Source organism: Salvelinus alpinus, chromosome 13 (assembly GCF_045679555.1).
Source record: "Salvelinus alpinus chromosome 13, SLU_Salpinus.1, whole genome shotgun sequence".
Taxonomy (NCBI): Eukaryota; Metazoa; Chordata; class Actinopteri; order Salmoniformes; family Salmonidae; genus Salvelinus; species Salvelinus alpinus.
Genome location: NC_092098.1, coordinates 11,284,562 through 11,307,708, shown reverse-complemented (window position 1 = coordinate 11,307,708; position 23,147 = coordinate 11,284,562). Strand labels below are relative to the sequence as shown.

Sequence of the window (23,147 nt, the reverse complement as noted above, 5' to 3'; positions counted from 1 at the left end):
CCAGTGAACATCACATTTCCATTTGAACCGTTTAGCAGATGCTCTTGTCCAGAGTGACTTACAGGTAGCTAGGTGGGACAACCACATGTCACAAGTAGCTATCAGTAGAGTCAGAGCTAAAGAAGGGGGGAGGCGGATTATTTAAGAGTGTTTGAAGAGGAAGGGTTTCAGATGTTTTCGGAAGATGGGCAGGGTATGTGTGTGTGAACCACGCAACACTTGCAAATAAAGGACCATCAACTCCATTTGTGTCTGGACTTATTATTTATATTGAACATATGGGCAATTACATCTGTTTTTCCAACCAGTTGCACTTCTAACTGGTTTTGTTGTAGTCCTGGGATACTATTTCCTACTTTGTTTATTTAGCAGTGTGAATGTTGACCTAGAGCTGAGCTGGTGTAAGTCTGGGGAGGGGGAAGAAGGGGGAGGGGAGTGAAGGGCCAGGTGTGATGGTGTCAGGACTCGTCAGGACCAGTCAGGAGGTGCTGACTGTGGAGCCTGTATGGTGTCACCTTCCACACCTCCAGAGGTGAGCAGCAGGACCTGTAGCTGCAGCTGTAGAAACGTCCTGCCCAAGAGGAGACACCCTCAAGACAAAGGCCCTACTGAGGAGACAGCATCTACAAACAACAACACATCATCACAAAAACTTCCTTTAGCAGGCAAGTGAGGCATGAGAGGGAGACATGTTTATAGTGCAGGTGTGGTCAGACTAAATTCTCCAAATGACCTCAATGCTGTCGGATGCTCTTCCATAATGAGAGGGATTGTAAAGCTAACAAAATAATTGTGGCAGTGAACATGTTTCTTCAGCTCCATAAAGTTGATTGTTGATTTTTTTCTAATTTTAAATAATGACAGTGTCTGTGCAAACTTTTATTGTGTATTAATAAGTGCATGCATGCATGATGAAATAAATACGTGGTACTCCTTCGCTACCAAACTCCACATGTCAGTGCAACATGACATGAGCCACAGATTACACTCCTCCAGTTACAACCTAGGATACGCCCATGGCATAACACAGCTGCACACCTGTCATTCTATAGAAGCTCCCCCTATGTAAAGTATATGGACCCAATACTCTACACACCACGTGACCATGCACCACTAACCAGCAAGCTGCAGTCCATGGATTTTTGAAACATCATTTCTAAAATAAGAAAATGATCAACTTTGACCCTAGCACAGCCACTCCAGTAACGATCAGAGAAGCTAAGCATCCATTTTGAGCTAACGCCCTCCAGACTCCTGTGACAAGTTGTTGACAGCTTGGGGACAAGAGGCCGACACCGTGGCAGAAGTGTTTTACAAGAGCACCCACGCACAATAACATGGGGCCCTTTTCTCGCTGGTGCAGCTAAAATACAAAACAGGTTGAAGTTAGATGGTGTTGAGAATCTCCCTAGTCCAGGCAGACAGCCCCAGCTGTTGCAATGTGCGCTCTGCTGGCCAGGGACAGAGGAGTGGGCAAGCAGCACCAGGGAGGACAGGCACCAGGAGGCCAGACTCTCCACCTGACACCTGAGAGTCAGTGGTTCGGGAGGAACAGCTGAGCACTGGCGTGCCTGGACACCCTCTCTGGGTCCAGCGTTACTGAACACACAGTCACACAGTTACATAGCAACCCTGCTGGGGCCCGCAGACACAACATGAGTCTCGTTACTGAGAGCATGACAACAAGGGAGAGTGGCTCAAGACCTCCCTCGCTGAGTATGCCATCATCATTTTTTGTTTCTTGAAAAAATATATATATATCAAGGCTAATTTTATCACAGTTCTCAGTATCCATGAAATTGAAACCAGATGAGATGGGCTGAACTGAAACAACATCCCAGGCAGTGCATTCCCTTCCCCTCTCTGTCTTAAAAACACAGCCTGCAGGGGAAAACAGTCTGGAGTCACAGAGGGGGAACAAGAACGCTGATGGTTTGTTTTGAGGAGCTAATAAACAAGTCATTTACAACAGCCCCTGAAACGACAACTTGATTACGTAACAGTGAGCTTCTGTAGAATATCCAGGGGGAAAAGGGAATGTATGGAGCGGTAGTTACAGGTGTGCAAAGGAATGCATTGAGGGAAAGGGTGGACTGACTCTAGGAGAATGACTTTGACTTGAATGTACCGTTATACCCATATGTTTACTCATAGCCTGTCAAATGAATATTTCACAAGTGAAATGAATGGCACAGCCTTTGGACGTAGTTGATATTTACGTACCCATTACGAGGAGAGCTGACAAAATAGCTAATAATGATACTTCATCACTCTAATGGCACCATAAGCGTGTAATACATGGGAGGTCCTGAACTATTTTGCCTCTGGTGTTTGGCCCCACTTTCATCTCGTGGACAGGAAGTAGCACTATTAGTGTTTGGTAAAGCCCTGAGAGACCATCAATATCCTGCCAGCCAATACCTCCAAACCTCATTACGCTCCAGCCCAGGAGTCTCATTCCCACATCCCATTTAGCCGTAGATCCACAAGCAGCCACACTGGTAATGGCAACTATAATTGGGTTGCTGCGGCTGTTTCATTTTGGCCTGCGAGGCCCTTGTGTCCTGGGTCGTGAGAGAATGGTACAGTAAGACATTTAGCAAGTGGTTCCCTGCCATGCCATTTCCTCCAAAGCAAGGCACCTATCATTTACCCCCCTCCTCCCCTGCTCAGTGGTACATTCCTGCCATAGCTTTGATTGGCTATTTCTGGGCCCGAGGTCTTATGGTGGGGGTGTTAGACAGATTCTACTCGACAAACTAAACGTGTGCAACTATTCAAAGACCCTCTGTTATGTATGTTGTTCAAATGTTTTGTGTTCTTCATTATGAAAAAACGTGAACAGATCCAAAGACTGGATAAAGACCACCAAATCAATTTGCTAAGGTCAGTTGACATAACCCAGAGCCAGAGCTATGCAAAAGCTGAAGACTGCTGTAATAATTCAAAACAAATGAGAAACACATGTTCATTTTTGCATATATAACAGTACTGTTTATTTTACACTTCAAATGTAAGGAACTGGCAAAACCAGATATGTTTCAGCTATGAAGACACGTAGCTAGGGATTCACCTCTGATCCCATGTTAAGTTATCAGTGTTCAGAAACTGCAATTATCAAACAGCAATACATAAAATACATCTTCCTGTGGGAGATCGGATAGCAAGATAAATGATAACATCAATACATCCCTAATTTGATTTGTCATCATGAAATTCTAAACAACAAAAAAATACACCCAATAAAATGAATATATACCAATCCCTTATATAAACACCTCAGCTCAGAGGGGAGGGCTCGGAGAATATTTCTTGTTCCTCTACGAATGGAGATCCATGGGATGTGCTGTAGAAAAGTTCATAGGTCGAATGGCCCATCTCTGTCCAAAACCATCTCTGTGCTTTAACAGCATCGCCATCTGTCTGACCGTGGTGGGGGTCTCTGGGAGCCCACTGAGGACAGACACTCTCTCTACACAGCTGCTCCTCCGACTTCATCTCTCCTGTTGATCAGCCAGAGCCAGGAGCCCTGTCTTAGAACAGGTCCTCACACTCGGTCTATAAATAACAGCGTGGAGTGGTGTCTGTGAGATATATGTAGGTGTCTATGTTGGCAGAGGAAGGCGGTGTGTGTACATGTGTGTGTATGTTTATGTGTGTATGTGTGTGTTGTTGTACCAGAGTATGGGTGTGAATATTTATTTGTGTGTGAATATTTATCTGTGTGTGTGTGTGTGTGTGTGTGTGTGTGTGTGTGTGTGTGTGTGTGTGTGTGTGTGTGTGTGTGTGTGTGTGTGTGTGTGTGTGTGTGTGTGTGTGTGTGTGTGTGTGTGTGTGTGTGTGTGACAGAAAGAGCAAGAGAGCGATAGAGAGAGTAGGAGAAGGAGAGAGATGAGGACTCAGTACATAGCGTCCTCATACATGTCCGTCCGGAGGCAGAAGAGGATGCCTCCTCCTAGCATGAAGATGGTGGCTCCCCAGCCCAGTCCGTAGCCCCAGTTGAACTCATGGTAGGTCTGCAGGACGGTTCCATCAATGAACTTGATTGGGTAGAGGACCAGTGCACAGGCCTGAAGGACCACTGAAAGAAAGGGAAAAAATCTAGATAATAAATCCACAGAAAGATATAAACATGTTAACATTTTATAGTTAGACAATGTATGTCTTCTATCTCTGTACACTAATTTAGGGCCCTATAAAATCCACGTTGCCAACGGAATCACGGAATACAGACACTAAAAGGGAATTCAACAATATAAAAACATTTTGGGAAGTAGCAAATCAGCTAAATGTATTGAACTTATTACAACATTCCTTAATATGCGCATGATTATCATAAGACATGAAAAAAATGCATCAATGATTTATATTTTCCTTCAACTTTATGAAGAGGCAATGACACAAGAATGCCGCTGTCTGTGAGTGCGTGTTAGTCTACCACTTTGTGTAGCCGTTAGCGATGACGCTAATGTAATGACAACGGTCTTCTGGGAGATGGAAAGGCTTTCCCAAAAACCTTCTCAATTAAATGTTAACTACAAAGTAGCCTATGCCTACCTGGCGGAATGATATCATTATTATTTGCATAAATCCAGTGGCCATTTGTTTTGCAAACTCTGCAATCACATGAGCGCTACAGAAACATCACTAAAGTAACAACAGTCTCTTGTTGGTGCACACTGACATTAAACGGTAACTACAGCCCAAAATAGAAATTTCTTAGATTTTTTCCAGACCTCAAAAGTGGTCTTCTGATGTGGTTTAAGCATTGTTGTGGACATAGAACACCCAATTGTGGTGTTTTTATACCAAATAAAATTGCAATATCATCTTCATCATCATCATCATCATCATCATCATCACCAACAAACTAACATGGTCAAAGCACACCAAGACAGTCGTGAAGAGGGCACGACAAAACCTATTCCCCCTCAGGAGACTGAAAAGATTTGGTATGGGTCCTCAGATCCTCAAAAGGTTCTACAGCTGCACCATCGAGAGCATCCTGACTGGTTGCATCACTGCCTGGTATGGCAGCTGCTCGGCCTCCGACCGCAAGCCACTACAGAGGGTAGTGCGTACGATCAAGCTTCCTGCCATCCAGGACCTCTATACCAGGCGGTGTCAGAGGAAGGCCCCAAAAAATTGTTAAATACTCCAGCCACCCTTGTCATAGACTGTTCTCTCTGCTACCGCACGGCATGCAGTACCGGAGCGCCAAGTCTAGGTCCAAGAGGCTTCTAAACAGCTTCTACCCCCAAGCCATAAGACTCCTGAACATCTAATCAAATGGCTGCCCAGACTACTTGCATTGCCCCCCCCCCCCTCTTTTATGCTGCTGCTACTCTGTTATTATTTATGCATAAGTCCCTTAAATAACTCTACCCACATGTATATATTACCTCAATTACACTGGCTAACCAGTGCCCCCGCACATTGACTCTGTACTGGTACCCCCTGTATATAGCCTTGCTTTTGTTATTTTACTGCTACTCTTTAATTATTTGTTACTTTATTTCTTATTTTTTTAGGTATTTTTCTTAAAGCTGCATTGTTGGTTAAGGACTTGCAAGTAAGCATTTCACTACACCTGTTGTATTCGACGCATATGACAAATAAAATTTGATTTGATTTAATTTGAGAAAACACATTTTATAGGGCCCTACTATTTAAAATGTATCCTGGTAAAAGGGAACCAGCTAGCCTTGTTGTATGAATGAATGACTACCTGTGTGCAGGTAGAGAGCTAGTGATGCCAAGTCTGCTGATGGGAAACTGGAGCCACGTGCGAGTCAGAGTAGGGACCACAGCCAGGCTCAGAGAGGGGTGATAGATACCCCCAACCAGCCGCTACCCAGGGGGTCCTATCACACCCCCTCCCCTCAATGTCCTCTACACTCTACAAACCCTGTTCCTCCTCCTGGGTTCCCCTCACACTCTCTGTGTCCCTCCCTCAGAGACCCAACAGCTGCTAATTACTGCAGCCAGCAGCCAACAACAAACCCATGCTCCACTACACAGTAAACAAACAAAACATATTACTGTATCCTGTATCCAATCTCTACTTCTCTAATGAAGTTCTAATGCATCCTCCTTAGGTTTCCACTGAGAAACGCTCTACCATATGGTTGTGTCAGAACTTTCCTAGCCTTTACTGACCACAGCCTAAATATAGGATTATTGTATTGAAAAAGTCTGAACTGAACTGAAGGCTGTAGGTAAAAGCCTATTATAATTCAAACTCGTTGTGGTCTTATACTGTCAAGTGGCCAAAGCCTATAACCCTAAACTTCCAAAGTAAAGTAAAAAGTGTGCTTTTATAACCTGTGACGTTGTGTTCCACTGGACTGTGGTCGGAACTGTGGTGGCAGAGCTTATAATAGAAAACACATTGGGTCACAGTAAAATATTCCTATAGCGACAGAACTTTTATCGTGTGTATCCCGTGTTACCATTTCTCTGTGTACTTTGTATGTGGAGTAAGAAAGGTTTGACGCATGCGTTGCCACACAGTTGTTAGACTGTTGTAAGGATCCGTGAGTGTCCTGTTCATCCCGTGGGACAGTCACCAATGTTAGTCGATTGAACTTTGTTAGAATACCAACACAGACATAACTATTAACTTTGGGATTCACAATGTGTAAACTCCTCCGTCACATCACATTCCGAGTCAACACATTCCTAATGAATATATTTAAGAGCAGGAAAGCAGTCACTGTGTTGGGCAATGAATCAGAGTGAGTGTTGGTCCGTCTGTGTGTGTGTTGTGTGTGTGTACTCACGTGTGTGTGTTGTGTGTGTGTACTCACGTGTGTGCGGTGAGGCATGTGTCTTCCTCCTACTTTTATGGTCAAACAGTAAGGCGTCAAGTTGAAAGAGGGGGAGAGGGGGAGAGGAAATAGCACACGGTCGGCTCTCTAGACCTAAAGTTACTACTGTTCCTTTTCCCTACTAAAACCTGTGTGTATGTGCACGTGTGAGTGTGCGTATATGTCGACTGACTCAGAGAGGGGACATTGTGAAATTTACTGAGACTCCACCTGGAGGGGAAGGGGTGAAGAGGCGTGAGACATAAGCTCAGGAACGTGACTGTTGACAGAGGCCAGACTGAGGCGGTTGGGCTGGGCTGGGCTGGGCTGGGGCCGTACTTCTGGCCAGCAGACAGGCACAACAATGACTCTCAGCCTTTCTCTCTGACTGGGGGCATTTACACAGCCCCCCTGCCCCCTCCATCCTGTGACTGAAGGCTCTCCTGCATAAGGAGACCTTTATCCTTAACAGGCCTGAAAGCAATTACAGAGAGGGAAAGAAAACACTGCATCTCCCACATTTCTCAGTAAATGACAAACGGCGAAAGCCTCAGACATCTACCACAATCTATCCCACCACATACTGGTCCTACAGTATTGGAGACTGCTTGGCTGTTTTGGCTTTTTATAAGAGCAACTGGCTAAGTAACTAGCTGATGGAACCAATGGTTGCTTGTATACATCCTGACACCTGTCTCTCAATGGACTCCAAGCAGAACATTTCCAAGCAGAAAGATACAGTGCATTTGGAAAGTATTCAGACCCATTCACTTTTACCCCCATTTTGTTACGTTACAGCCTTGTTCTAAAATGTATCAAATAATTATTTCACACCATACCTAGGTGTCTGGTAAGACTGTAAACGCTCCTTCCAAACTCACATTAAGCATCTCCAATCCAAAATTAAATCTAGAATCGGCTTCCTATTTCGCAAAACAAAGCATCCTTCACTCATGCTGCCAAACATACCCTCGTAAAACTGACCATCCTACCGATCCTCGACGATGTCATTTATAAAATAGCCTCCAACACTCTACTCAACAAATTGATAAATTGGATGCAGTCTGTCACAGTGCCATCCGTTTTGTCACCAAAGCCCCATATACTACCCACCACAGTGACCTGTACGCTCTCGTTGGCTGGCCCTCGCTTCATACTCGTCGCCAAACCCACTGGCTCCAGGTCATCTACAAGTCTCTGCTAGGTAAAGCGCCGCCTTATCTCAGCTCACTGGTCACCATAGCAGCACCCACTCGTAGCACATACTCCAGCAGGTATATCTCACTGGTCACACCCAAAGCCAATTTCTCTTTTGGCCGCCTTTCCTCCCAGTTCTCTGCTGCCAATGACTGGAACGAACTGCAAAAAAAAATCACTGAAGCTGGAGACTCATATCTCCCTCACTAGCTTTAAGCACCAGCTGTCTGAGCAGCTCACAGATCACTGCACCTGTACATAGCCCATCTGTAAACAGCCCATCCAACTACCCCATACTGTATTTATCTTGCACCTTTGCACCCCAGTATCTCTACTTGCACATTCATTTTCTGCACATCTACCATTCCAGTGTTTAATTGCTATATTGTACTTCGCCACCATGGCCTACTAATTGCCTTAACTCCGTTATCTTACCTCATTTGCACTCACTGTATATAGACTTTTTGTTTTATTTTTTCTACTGTATTATTGACTGTATGTTTGTTTATTCCATGTGTAACTCTGTGTTGTTGTATGTGTCGAACTGCTATGCTTTATCTTGGCCAGGTTGCAGTTGCAAATGAGAACTTGTTCTCAACTAGCCTACCTGGTTATATAAAGGTGAAATAAATAAAAAATATATATTACACACAACACCCCATAATGACAAAGTGACAACAACAAAAAAAAATTGAAAATTGAAATGTAACTCGTTTCAGGAAACTAGGAGTATGTCGCGGGTCACTACTTCACAGGAGAGCCATTTGAACGTAAACTTTTTTTAAATTTTTTATCAAAATGCTTTTTTTGGCAGAAATGCCTTCTGGAACATGTGAACTTTCATGTGCCTTAATAACAAACGTGTATGGCATCTTTAAATACGAGCCTAGTTGGTTAAGCCACAGAAAAAGTCAGAAACCTTCCCGCTAGCAATGATTGGCTGAGATAATGAGTGGGCTGAACATGTCAAGAGATGAGTTTGGATTGGTCTGCCATGTGGCACGCTTCTGTCTATTTGAGCTGGTAAGAATGTGGAGGTAATCCTTTCTAACTCTGCTTTAAAAAAAATACATTGCGTAGTAGAACTGCATAAGTGTTGCTCTCCACTTTCTGGAGGACCGAGTTTTGAAATCAGTGGAATTAGATTATGATAGCTAGGAGATGGAGAAAACACCTGTCTCCGGATTACATCTTCAAACTAAGGGCAACCATGGAATCCGTGACAGAGTGTGAGAAGTGTCCAACCATGTATATGGGTAAGATATTTTCAGATATTACACGTTTCTAATTTTGTCAGAAAGTCATTTTCATTTCAAGCTAAAGTGTACTGTTAGCTAGCTAGCTAATGTTAGCCGGCTGGCTCGCTAGCTAGCTAATGTTAAGTTAACGTTACATGTAGGATCTGTGTAGCAATATTATTCGTATCTCAGAGCCATTTGCTTTGCTAGTTATAGCCTAATGTTAGCTAGCTAGCTAATATTAAACCTGGTTGGTTAGCTACCTGCAGATTAATTGAGGGTAGTAATGCTATGAGTTGGGATTATGGTTCATTGATTAGCTAGCGAGCTACCTACATGTCTTAACAAAAGACTCCACTATGCAAGTATCCATTTCAATAGAATGTTCATGATGCCACTGCGACAGCTGTTGATAGACATAGCTGGGAAATTCGCTCTGGCTACCTACTCCTACCTACTCCGATGTCAGAGCACTCTCGTCTGAGTGTGCCAGAGTGTAGGAAAACTGACAAATTTACGAACGCTCAACACCTGTTGAATATGGCCAGTGTCAGTAAACGTTGGCAAAAAAACGTATTTTTTTGCCAGCAGCACATGGTCAGAGTGAGCTGTTCTCTCATTTGTGTCTGGCAGTAGCTAGCAAGCTTGCCAACGTTAGCTAGTTAGCTTGGTTGCTTGACTGCTGTTGTTAAGACAGAACACTCAGATCAACCCTTAAAGAGATGGGTGGGGCTAAAGCTTAAGAGGTTGTGAACGATGCTGAATACTTTCTGAATGCACTGTATGTGTTCAGGCCTGAGAAAGTGCAGGGAGTGGGAGCAAGGGTATTTGTTTTCATTCTATATAAATTAAATAACAGATGCCTGTCTGTTATATAAGAAAGTTTAAAATTGGGGAATGTTGGGGAAAGTGGGACTGAATACAAACCAGGCAAAGGCTGTTGTCACTGCTCCATCACTGACTGACTGACTGCACACTGCTCTATTCCTGACCTCACACATACAAACATGCACACACACACACACACACAGAAATGCACACACACACTCTTTTTCATTACAAGAACAAACAGCAAAAAGCGATGTTGGTTTTAATATTGCTTCCTTATTCAGTATGGCTTCCTGTGCTTGTCCTCTCTGTGGATGCTTTATATGGTGATGTATTGGTAGTAATATGCAGCTGTTGATTTGATACAGTTCACAGAAGATAAATAAAAACTATTGTGAAATTAGTTTTTTTTGAACAATTAGTTTGTTTTAAGAGATGCTCCACAGCACTGTTATTCCGGCATGGCCTCTTAATTGTGTTTTGACTGAGCCTGAGAAGGAGAGGCCTAGTGAAGGAGAGAGCAGAGAGAAAGGGGGAAAGAGAGAGAGAGCAGAAAATGAAAGAGAGACCATTGAGAGGGGGAGAGAGAGAAATAGAGAGCAGAGAGAGGGAAGAGAGTGAGCAGAGTGGGGGCAGAGAGAGGGAAGAGAGTGAGCAGAGAGTGGGGGCAGAGAGAGGGAAGAGAGTGAGCAGAGAGTGGGGGCAGAGAGAGGGGGAGCAGACCGAGCAGAGAGAGCTGTGGGAGAATTCATTTTTGTCTTCATGGATATTATCCATGAGGGAATACATTCCACTCTTCATTGGTAACTGTGCAAATTCTGCGGCTGCTTTTTCTTGGCACGCATCAGCCTGCTTTCTGGGTCTCAAAGCACCACAGAAAGAGTTCTCACCCACAACTCCCCTCTCATCCCCCCGCCCTCTCCTTCTCCAGTCTCAGTCAGTGTCTATTTAGCTTTGTGCAAACAACTTGACTATGACCTCAAATGGTGAATTCTGTCTGTATGGAGACCAATGCGGTATGAGGAAAGAATTACACTGTATCTCCATGTTGTGCCTACGTGAGAATGCTGTTCATTGACTACAGCTCAACACCAAAGTCCCCTCCAAGCTCATCACTAGGCTAGGGACCCTGAGACTGAACACCTCCCTCTACAACTGGATGATGGACTTCCTGACGAGCCGCCACCAGGTGGTGAGGGTAGGCGACTACACATCCGCCAAGCTGACCCTCAACACAGGGGCCCCTCAGGGGTGCGTGCTTACTCCCCTCCTGTACTCTTTGTTCATTCATGACTGCGTGGCTGCGCATGATTCCAACGCCATCATTAAGTTTGCTGACGACGACGAGACGGTGGTAGGCCTGATCACCGATGACGATGAGAGAGCCTATAGGTCAGAGACTTGTGGTGCCTCTCCCTCAACGTCAGTAAGACAAAAGAGCTGATCGTAGACTACAGGAAACGGAGGTCCGAGCATGCTCCCATTCACATCAATGGGGCTGTAGTGAAGCAGGTCGAGAGCTTCAAGTTCCTCGGTGTCCACATCACTAAGGATCTATCATGGTCCACATACTGTCACACCCTGATCTGTTTCACCTGTCTTGTGCTTGTCTCCACCCCCCAACAGGTGTCTCCCATTTCCCCCATTATACCCATGTGTATTTAAACCTGTGTTTTCTGTTTGTCTGTTGCCAGTTCGACTTGATTTGTCAGGTCTTCCCAGCGGGTTTCCCGTTTCTCCTGTTCTCAAGGTTTCGTCTTCTAGTCTTCCCGGTTCTGACCTTTCTGCCTGTCCTGACCCTGAGCCTGACTGCCTGACTGTCGTCCTGTACCTGCCTGACTCTGACCTGGTTCACAAACCTCTGCCTGCCCTCGACCTGCCTTTCGCCTGCCCATTTGTTATATTAAATATTCTGAGAATCAAACTATCCGCCTCCTGTGCCTGCATCTGGGTCATATCCTGAGTTGTGATACACACACCAACACGGTCGTGAAGAGTGCACGACAACACATCTTCAGGAGGCTGAAAAGATTTGGCATAGGCCCACAGATCCTCAAAAAGTTCTACAGTGGAACCATTGAAAGCATCTTGACTGGCTGTATCCCCGCTTGGTATGGCAACTGCTTGGCATCCAACTGCAAAGCGCTAAAGAGGGTAGCTCATCACAGGGGCCGAGCTCCCTGCCATCCAGGACCTCTATACCAGGCGGTGCCCTAAAAATTGTCAAAGACTCCAGCCACCCAAGTCATAGACTGTTCTCTCTGCTACCCTACGGCAAGTGGTACCGATGAACCAAGTCCAGAACCAACAGGACCCTGAACAGCTTCTACCGCAAGCCATAAGACTGCTTAAATAATTAATCAAATAGCTACCCGGACTATCTGCATTGACCCTTTTTGCACCATTTTTTTTGACTCATCACATACGCTGCTGCTACTGTTTATTATCTATCCTGTTGCCTATTCACTTTATTCCTAGTTATATGTACATATCTACCTCAATTACCTCGTACACCTGCACATCGACTCTGTACTGGTACCCCGTGTCTATAGCCAAGTTATCGTCACTCGTTGTGTATTCATTAATATTTTAATTATTACGTTATTACTTTTCTATTATTTCTCTATTTTCTTTCTGCATTGTTGGGAACGGCCCGTAAGTAAGCATTGCACTGTTAATCTACACCTGTTGTTTACCAAGCATATGATGGTTAAAATGTGATTTGATTTGTATGTGATTGTGTTGTGGCGCAGTGTGACCCTGTATGGTGTTGGGTTTGTTGGGTTTGTGATAGTTTAAGTTTGGTGGACTCACCTGCAACGAACATGAACACGGCTACTGTGCGGTAGTGCTGTCTGTGTGTCCCCCGGCACAGGGAGATGAGGGCCACCAGGAAGGCCACCAGAGTCAACGCAGCACCGGCCAGCAGCAACACGAGGGTGGCTATCTGCCAGTCTGCAGGAGGAGACACATGTTACAAACGACCATCACCAACATTGATTCATAGGGTACTCCTGTTCTAATCACTCAGTGAAATACAATATATATATACAAAAGTATGCGGACACTCCTTCAAATTAGTGGATTCTGCTATTTCAGCCACACCCATTGCTGGCAGGTTTATAAAGTCGAGCACACAGCCATCTCCATAGATACACTTTGGCAGTAGAATGGCCTTACTGAAGAGCTCAGTGACTTTCAACGTGGCACCGTCGTAGGATGCCACCTTTCCAAAAACTCAGTTCGTGAAATTTCTGCCGTGCTAGAGCTGCCTTGGTCAACTGTAAGTGTTGTTATTGGGAAGTGGAAACATCTCGGAGCAACAACAGTTCAGCCGCGAAGTGGTAGGCCACACAAGCTCACAGAACGGGAATGCTGAGTGCTGAAGCACGTAGCGTGTAAAAATCATCTGTCCTCGGCTGCAACACTCACTACCGAGTTTCAAACTGCCTCTGGAAGCAACGTCAGCACAAGAACTGTTCGTCGGGAGCTTCATGAAATTGGTTTCCAAGGCAGAGCAGCAGCACACAAGCCTAAGATTACCATGCGTAATTGCATACGTAGGCTGGAGTGGTGTAAAGCTCGCCACCTTCGGACTCTGGAGCAGTGGAATCGCCTTCTCTGGAGTGATGAATCACGCTTAACCATCTCGCAGTCCGACGGACGAATCTGGGTTTGGCCAATGCCAGGAAAACGCTACCTGCCCCAATGCATAGTGCCAACTGTAAAGTTTGGTGGATGGTCTGGGGCTGTTTTCATGGTTCAGGCTAGGCCCCTTAGTTCCAGTGAAGGGAACTCTTAACGCTACAGCATACATTAACATTCTAGACGATTCCGTGCTTCCAACTTTGTGGCAAAGGTTTGGGGAAGGCTCTTTCCTGTTTCAGCATGACAATGCCCCCATGCACAAAGCGAGGTCCATTCAGAAATGGTTTGTCAAAATCGGTGTGGAAGAACTTGACTGGCCTGCACAGAGCCCCGACCTCAACGCCATCGAACACCTTTGGGATGAATTGGAAAGCTGACTGACATGCTCACTTGACCACGTGCAAAACCCTTTCCTCCATCTCATCCATCCCATCTGCCTCTGCCTCTCCTCTGTCCAGGTTCTGGCTGTGCAGACATAGCCATGGTGCAGCGTTCCAAAATCCAGCTGACTGTTCAGTTCTCCCGCAGGTGTGTTGCGTCTCGGTTGGCTGGCTCGCCGCAGAGAACAGAGAGAAGCTCCACTGGAGGCAGTTAATGAGCTCCGCTCTGTCATGTCTTTCTCTGCCCCCAGGTCCCAGGTCACTGTCTCCTTTGTCTCCTGTAGTGTTAACCCCACCACGCCCCTGCACCCAGACGCCCTGGTCCTAATGAGCTCCGCCAGGCAGGCAGGCGTTCTCTCTCTCTGCCCAGGGACAGGGTCATCTCTTAGGGACCGCCTCACATTCAGCCCCCAATCCTTCTCCACATTACACCACAACAACAGGGGGAAAGAGCTCTATCACAGCAGCTCATTATGTGACAGGTGGTTGTCTGACAGCACGCTCCGCAGGGTTGTTTGAAAACAGAAACATCCGGTTTTCAGGAGAAAAGTTAGAGAGGCTGTGATGCCACTTGTTTACAGTCTCCGGTGAAACATATAGCGGAAGACTATAGATAGTGCCTGTCTGTCTTCGAGATGAAGTTCTTGCCACAAAGTCGCAAGACACCACATAACAATTTTGTTGGTGTCAACTTTGTCGGAGATTCCGTTATCGCTAGAAAACGCTAGCTAATATCTGGCTAGCAGCTAGCTCTCTGACGTTGTTTCCATCCAGAATATTAACCAGGCGACACTCCATCTTAACTCTTCCACATTTCCTGGATTGGTTAAACAGTGCAGAAGAGAACCTCCCCCTACTGTTTTTTTCTTCTGTTAGTCTGACAGAGACAGACCATCAAGCTTAGAAAGGGTGTGGCTGGCTGGGCACCACAGGGGAGGGCACTGAACTGAGATAGAGGGTCTTATCAGAGGAGACCGCCAGGGTTAACCTGCCTCTCCTGATCACAGCACCCATATGGTGTCCTCTCTGCTCTGTGCTGGAGCCATGAGGCAGTAGTAAAGCTGGCTGCAGTGGCAGTATCATCCTCACTGAGGCTTTCCCTAACAGCACATTCCACTCTGCTGGGAGGCTCAGCCAAAACAGCTACTGAGACACTGAGAAACAGTAGAGGAGAGTGATGAAACTAAGGACGCAGCAAGTAATGTTCAAAGAGACCAACATTAGAGCCCCACAGTGGAGGTGTCATAATACCCATAAAACCTAGAGGTCAAACAGGGAAATGGTTCCAATCGTTTTTCCACGATTCATTTTTTCCCATAGGGGATTTTTGAAACACTTAAAATAACAGCTGTGTTTCATGCAGGGTTACCCTGGTAACATAAAAAACAACAAGGTCGAATCATGACATCAGTGATCTTCAGGTCGGAGCTCTAGAAAGAGGCCAGAGTTCCTGACTTGGAATTCTGAGTTCGATGACCGTTCAAAACGTATTTTCCCAGTCGGAGCCAGTTTTTTTCAGAGTTCCCAGTTGTCTTGAACTCACCGAAGTCTGATATTTCCCAGTTCAGAGTTCCCAGTTGTCTTGAACTCACCGAAGTCTGATATTTCCCAGTTCCGAGTTTCCAGTTGTTTTGAACATGACACAGAAGTCATGCTGGATTGACAGCATGAACAATGTATTCAACCTTTTCTGGTCCATGGTATTGTGTGTGAATGTGTATCCTTTAAACTTGGAAAAAAGACCCTTAAACCCAAACTTGGACCACACACCCTCTTCACTAAATAGCAGGGGAAGCAAAATAGTGATTGCTTTGCAACGCTTGCAGTTAGCCACTGATTCCTTCCAAACCACATTGTTGAATTTGCGATTTCCAACTTGTTGGGTAATGTTTATGTCCAATGGCCGATGAGCACCGATACATTTTATTTATATTTTCTCTTCATATGACAAGGATTGAAAAGGATTTGCCAGCAGATTGTCTACGTGATTCATGATGATGACTGCTTGTCTAGCTTGCTACTGTAGACAAGATTTTGAAAGTGATATTGACACGATGATATTGATATTGACACGATAAGTCCAATCAAAGCTAAGGTAGATATAACATGATTTGACATTATTTTATATGTGGCCAATGACCTTGATCCTTCTTGGATGGGCACTTCTAATGTAAATATATGGCAGTACCCAAGGGGGCTTGAACCTTTTAGCTTTCCTTGTAGATTTTGCAGAAACTAGTGTCCCCATGAGTGACAGCACACTGAGCCAATCAAGGCGCAACTAGAGAAGATTACCAACCACCTGCCCTGAATGAGTGGTTGCCACTGACCCTAAATATATGGTTTAGGCCTATGTCGGAATGCGTGAGAACATCCCCCCCTTAAACCGTGAAATGTATCTATGATGACGCTTTCAGGCCATAACCACAGCCACTCCATCCCCATTTAAAGAGAGTGAGAGGGAAAGAGACTCACAAAAAGAGATACCAGAGCAAGACTGCCCTCTCCACCAGAGGAATGCAACAATAGGTGGAACACTGCTCTGCATTCACAATCCAATGGGCAAAAACTGGCTGAATCAACGTGGTTTCCACGTCATTTCAACCCAAAAACTCTATGTGATGACATTAAATCCACCTGGAAAACTGATTGGATTTGCAATAAGTCATCAATGTAACCTAACTCCAATGACATTAAGATTTTTTCTTCTTCTAGTTGAATTCACGTTAAATGATAACTCAACCAAATGTAGGCTAAATCAAAACTAGACGTTGAACTGACTGACGTCTGTGCCCAGTCGGAAAGCTCTGCAGAGGTCAGTGGAGCTCCCAGGTGGCACGTCATGGGGACTAATTGCTCAGCAATACAACACTCCGCTGAGAAAGAGAACTTCACAATTACAACAGATCAACAAACTGTGGCGACAATCAAAGAGAATAGCCTCAGATAGGCCTAAACATCTACTTGTATCACGAGAATCACTCACAGAAGTGGTACGCACTGATTGGCAGGGCGGGGAGCAAAAATATTTAGTCTGGGTACCAGTCTTCTTAGCTAACATATTCCACTCATGACAGGAGTGGCAATGAGTGGAATGTAATAGTGGCAAGTGGCAAAGAGTGGGATAGTTTAACCGAGAGGCAACAAGGCTACAAAATATTGTCCCTGGAAAGCAAGTGTTGCAGTAGACATGTATCACGGAGCCGGACCAAGAGCGATTTTAAACAAGCAAATTACAGCACATTAACAATGGTCCATTGTTGATCTCCTCATCCATGACCTACATACAGTAGAAATTCACCGTAAATTCCAGGTATTTCTCTCACTATAATCCGATTGCTTTACGCATTCATTCTGTATCCATCTGGACCAGTCTATAAAGTGTATGTGTATGCTTTAGAACTTCAACAAGGTTGAGAAAGGGAAACAACTGCACCAATTTCTAGGCCATGTTTTGTAGAGTTTGTCATAGATAATGAGCCTTACGAGCAGGGGGGAAAGCATGAAAAAAATGCCAATATCACAATTTTTGGGGTCCTATAGTGATAGTCCCCCGTCATTCGCTGCCAAAATACTTCTACATTATTTTGGGAGCCAAGGATTATAACTCATTTTGGGGATCCCTTTTCATCTGGATAGAAAACCACTTGAAAGGCATCATTTACATCAAAATGAAGAAGAATTTGAGTAAGAAAAAAATTGCTTCTTACCAGATTTGAGGGTGGAAAGGCATCTCCAGCCAGAATCTTTATCGGTGCATGATTCCCATAGCGACAAAGAAAACCGCTCTGCGGTTACCCAGGCGGGACTCAATAACGCTACAATGTCCAGACACAATGCCAGAAATACACAAAGTAAAGCAATCAACTTGAATGGTCTGAAAACGTACACTTCATTTACAGACATGTTTTCATATTAAGTTTACTTCGATCCACGAGTGGTGAAATTGAGGAGAGAAGAAAAACTGTGACAGCGTCCTCCAGCACCCTCAATCCGAAAGTTCAGACTGTAGCGAGTTGGGATGAAAACCCTGACGAAGTCCTCTCCTACTCGCGTCTGTCTATGCGCACAATGCGCTTTACTTAGATCCCGTGCTCCCCCGTCTGGTCAACTGATATGGCATTGGCTGTTAAACTGGAGCACAATGAACCTAATGGATTTGATCAACTTTTCTACGATCTACAATCCATCACTACACACTGTACATACATTAGGCTATATTGAATCACATCAAGGGTGGACTTTGGCCCTGGAGTCGATTTGTCGTTTTTCAATTGCATTTGTCCTTTCATTGAAACATGTTCTGGCTCTTATGGTAACTTTGCAGTGTAAATACTGTATATTGCATTTATTTATTTAACCTTTATTTAACTAGGCAAGTCAGTTAAGAACAAATTCTTATTTACAATGACGACCTATAAACCTAGTCTTGGCCATTACTGAATATGTCAGAGCAGGAGCATAAAAGGCTTTTTGATGATGATGAGAGGTGGGCTTTGTCTCTATGGCTGATGAATTATTGAGAGAGAGGGAGAGAGAGAGAGAGAGAGAGAGAGAGACGAGACACACACAGGAGAACCATGGAACAACCACAGATGTACAAATCTCATCACCAGACATTTGGTACTCTTCTGGACGGTGCCTATCTGTAAGTTGAAGTGGCTGCACACAAGCCTAAGATCACCATGCACAATGTCAGGCGTCGGCTGGAGTGATGTAAAGCTTACCACAATTGGACTCTGTTGGAGTGGAAAAGCGTTCTATGGCGTGATGAATCACGCTTCACCTTCTGGCAGTCCAACGGACAAATATGGGTTTGGCGGATGCCAGGAGAACACTACTTGCCCGAATGCATAGTGCTAACTGTAAGGGTTGGTGGAGGAGGAATAATGGTCTGGGGCTGTTTTTCATTGTTTGGGCTAGGCCCATTAGTTTCAGTGAAGGGAAATCTTAACGCTACAGCATACAATGACATTCTAGATAATTCTATGCTTCCAACTTTGTGGCAACAGTTTGGGGAAGGCCCTTTTCTATTTCAACATGACAATGTCCCAGTGCACAAAGCAAAGTCCATACAGAAATGGCTTGACAAGATTGGTGTGGAAGAACATGACTAGCCTGCACAGAGCCCTGATCTCAACCCCATCCAATACCTTTGGGATGAATTGGAATGCCGACTGCGAGCCAGACCTAATCGCCCAAAATCAGTGCCCTACCTCACTAATTCTCTTGTGGCTGAATGGAAGCTTTGCACACTCCTGGCATTTTCTCAACCAGCTTCACCTGGAATGCTTTTCCAACAGTCTTGAAGGAGTTCCCACATATGCTGAGCACTTGTTAGCTGCTTTTCCTTCACTCTACGGTCCAACTCATCCCAAACCATCTCAGACACACACACACACACACACACACACACACACACACACACACACACACACACACACACACACACACACACACACACACACACACACACACACACACACACACCGTCACCACCATCAGAGGATCAAATTAAAATCAAATAAAATGTTATTTTATTAATCACATGAGCCAAATACAACTGGTATAGACTTTACAGTGAAATGCTTGTTTATGAACCTTTCCCATCAATGCAGAGTTTAAATAATATTACAAATAAAATAGTAACTAACACAAGAGGAATAAAATAAAATACTCACGAATGGAGCTATATACGCGGAGTACAAGTACCAGATCAATGTGCATAGGTATAAGATACTTGAGGGAGATACTGTATGTACATGAAGGCATCCGGATAGATAATAATAAGAGTAAAATAAAGAACATAGTAGCAGCATAAATAGGACACTGCGTATGAAACATGATTGTAATCTCATATGAAGAAGAAAACCATATGGATGGAAACAATTTAATACATTAAAACCCTTATGCTCCTAAAACCAATGCCTTCAGTCATTGTTTCAACGTTCAGGGTATTGTATGAGAAATCCGAGTCTATATGACCGAGCTATTTTTTTTTACAGAATGCAAGGTCACTGCTTCAATTTTTGACACAAGACTCATCCGTTCATGAACTGTTTAAATGTCGCCTGAGGAGGCAACAAAAAACGCGGTCACGACAGTGCGCAAAATAACGAGAAAATAGATGTATTTATTTTCACCTTTAGAACATTTTAGAAGTCAATGTTAAATCCCTTCAAATAAGGCGGGGACTTTTGGTAACATTTGTGTCATACATTTGCTCTGATCGAGTGACGTACCGATCGTCCAAATAAAGAAAACGCGAAGAGCGCACTCAGGCGTGACAGAAAACCGCGCGCCCGCGTCCTTATTACACACACCTCAAAACCAATAAACTACTACGGTGTATCCTCGAAACCTGACCTCGGACTGGCCAACGGACTGTACTCACCAAACCGTTTGAATGATGTGGATAATTGTACATTCAAATGTAATTGGGACATACATTGGGCATTGCGCGACTGGACATAACCATTTGTTCACATGAAACCCGGAGTCTACAGCTTGATGACAGCACTGTAATATTCACCACGATGAATGGCCAAATAATCTGGAGGAACTTTCTTACTCCAAGCCCTGATGGATTTTCCACAATGTTAATAAACTCCAGCGACGAGCACATCTGGACAACAACTGTCGCGGAAATAGGACGTCAAGACCCAAGGCTACCAAGTTTGTCGACGTACCTTGGACTTTTTGTATGTTTGCTGTTATTTTTGATTGCCATGTTGATCGTGATGCTTTACCGAATCAAACACAAAATTGCTCCATTGCCCTCGGATATGGAGAACGCTGGTCATACGGAGATGTTTCCAGATCAAGTTGAACTGGCCGCCGTGTAGCATCATCATTCGGACCATCGCAGGCGCCCACTTGGATGCGTCGTGCTGCTTCTCTCATTACTTTTGTGCTGATCAAATTAGTCTAATTGTTTTGTGATTTATATGCTATAAATGTTTACACTTGTAAAATACTTTTACATTTAAGCATTTTCTTTGGCACTTATGCTAATTTCAGACCTCCAGCGACATGTTCCTGAAAAGAACAACATCATTCGTGACTAAAAACGTTCGAACAATGTTAGGAAAATATTCGTCTATCTTGTGATCTCATAAACCAAATGAAAACGTTCTGTTATGTTCCGGGTACCTGTCTTGTTATAGCTGGGGTACTGTTTAGATAAACAGATGATATTGTAAAGTTCCTCTCACCTTTCTCAGCAGTAGGATGCAACCTACTTTCAAGTGCCAGCTAAACAGAATTGTCAGCAAATTCTGGATCATTGAAGCAGTGGCAGTGCTGAAAAATAATCTGAAAATTGTGCCATACTTACGATCTTGATATTACCTTTGACTATTTTGGCATATACTATCTCCACATCTAACATGTAAGACCTGCGGCGGTGGATCCTCTAGTAGTGTTGCTTATACGTATATATTGCTATTACAGAGCCATTATTTCACACAGCACAGTGAATCAGTTAGGAGAGCATCTATGTGTTATTTATTGTGTAGCCTACAGGGTTAACTTGCTGAGGCGTTTTTGCTTTTTCAAGTGCACTTTCTCTTATCATGTTTTAATGAAATGCTAAATTAAAGCTCCGGCAGGAGATTAACATTCAAATATTCCTGTATTAGGCTACTCGCAGATCAGTCTGGTGCCTGAGCTGTGGTGGGAAGATAATGGACCCAGCCTCATTTCTCTTGAGTACATGAAAGCTAATTGAGGCAGAGAATGAGTTCCTGGTTGGTTGCCCTCTTGTGTTGAGAGCCCTCATCCCACCTCATAGTCCCCACCCCCCACCTGTAGCATCTCCTGCATAACAGGAGCCACCACAGTGAAGGGCCTGACATGACAGCCTGCCTGATTTACATTGAAGTCATTTAGCAGACACTCTCATCCAGAGTGACTTACAGGCGCAATTAGGGTTAAGTGCCTTGCTCAACTGCACAGCAGCATATTTTGTCACCTAGTCAACTCAGGGATACGAACCAGTGACCTTTCGGTTACTGTCCCAACGCTCTTAACAGCTAGACTACCTGCCAATATGATCACTAAGGGTCAGACTCGAGGCAGGCTAGAACACTGTTAGCGATCTGTCTGTCTGAGGTGTTGGCTCATCTATGTTACCATAACAGGATGTAATTAAGAACAAAAATACCATATTCATATGACATTTGACTTACAATTCAGCCTGGATTTTACTAAGATTCTTTTACACAATGTATGTGCCTTGAATGTACTGTAGGTCTCTCACTCAATATCTGTGTAGGATTATGCTGTCTATTCATTTTGTGCATGCAGATTATTCTGCTTCCTTTACCCACGTGTGCATTCTATTTTTCTTTCTCTGACCACCATTTGCCCCTTACCGACCTGATTTCACTTTGTTGGTAGGCCTATTGCTTTCCTACTTTTGCTTCACATCTCTCAATTCTCTCCTGTGAGTGACATTGTTCACTTTGATTAAATGGTCTGCAGTATATGTCTTTCTTAATTTGATACAATGTGACACGTGTTTTCTGCCTGACGACAGCTGCTGCTCATGAGCCATGTTGCACCGTAGCCTCTCTGTCTGATTATCCACGTAGAGACTCACTGTGTTCTGTCAGATTATCCATGTAGAGACTCACTGTGTTTGTTCTGTCAGATTATCCACGTAGAGACTCACTGTGTTTGTTCTGTCAGATTATCCACGTAGAGACTCACTGTGTTTGTTCTGTCAGATTATCCACGTAGAGACTCACTGTGTTTGTTCTGTCAGATTATCCACGTAGAGACTCACTGTGTTTGTACTGTCAGATTATCCACGTAGAGACTCACTGTGTTTGTTCTGTCAGATTATCCACGTAGAGACTCACTGTGTTTGTTCTGTCAGATTATCCACGTAGAGACTCACTGTGTTTGTTCTGTCAGATTATCCACGTAGAGACTCACTGTGTTTGTTCTGTCAGATTATCCACGTAGAGACTCACTGTGTTTGTACTGTCAGATTATCCACGTAGAGACTCACTGTGTTTGTTCTGTCAGATTATCCACGTAGA

The 23,147-nt window shown here is 44.3% G+C and overlaps 1 protein-coding gene across 1 annotated transcript; it reads right to left on the bottom strand.

The window, feature by feature from the left end:
* Positions 1-2,967: 2,967 nt before the first annotated feature.
* Positions 2,968-18,162, bottom strand: LOC139537054 (transmembrane protein 47-like). The gene is made up of 3 exons (XM_071337892.1): positions 17,811-18,162; positions 12,887-13,027; positions 2,968-4,081 (listed from the first exon to the last, which is right to left on the bottom strand). The coding sequence occupies exons 1-3, from the start codon at positions 18,004-18,006 to the stop codon at positions 3,900-3,902; spliced, it is 519 nt and encodes a 172-aa protein (XP_071193993.1). The 5' UTR covers positions 18,007-18,162; the 3' UTR covers positions 2,968-3,899.
* Positions 18,163-23,147: the final 4,985 nt, after the last annotated feature.

Bases quoted from the DNA above. Each gene is read 5' to 3' on its own strand.
- LOC139537054 (XM_071337892.1), bottom strand. From the start codon at position 18,006: ATGTCTGTAAATGAAGTGTACGTTTTCAGACCATTCAAGTTGATTGCT. The intron at 13,028-17,810 runs GTAAGAAGCAAT...CTCCTCCTGCAG, and splicing joins CCTTTCCACCCTCAAATCTG to ACTGGCAGATAGCCACCCTC. The intron at 4,082-12,886 runs GTGAGTCCACCA...CCTTTCTTTCAG, and splicing joins CGTGTTCATGTTCGTTGCAG to TGGTCCTTCAGGCCTGTGCA.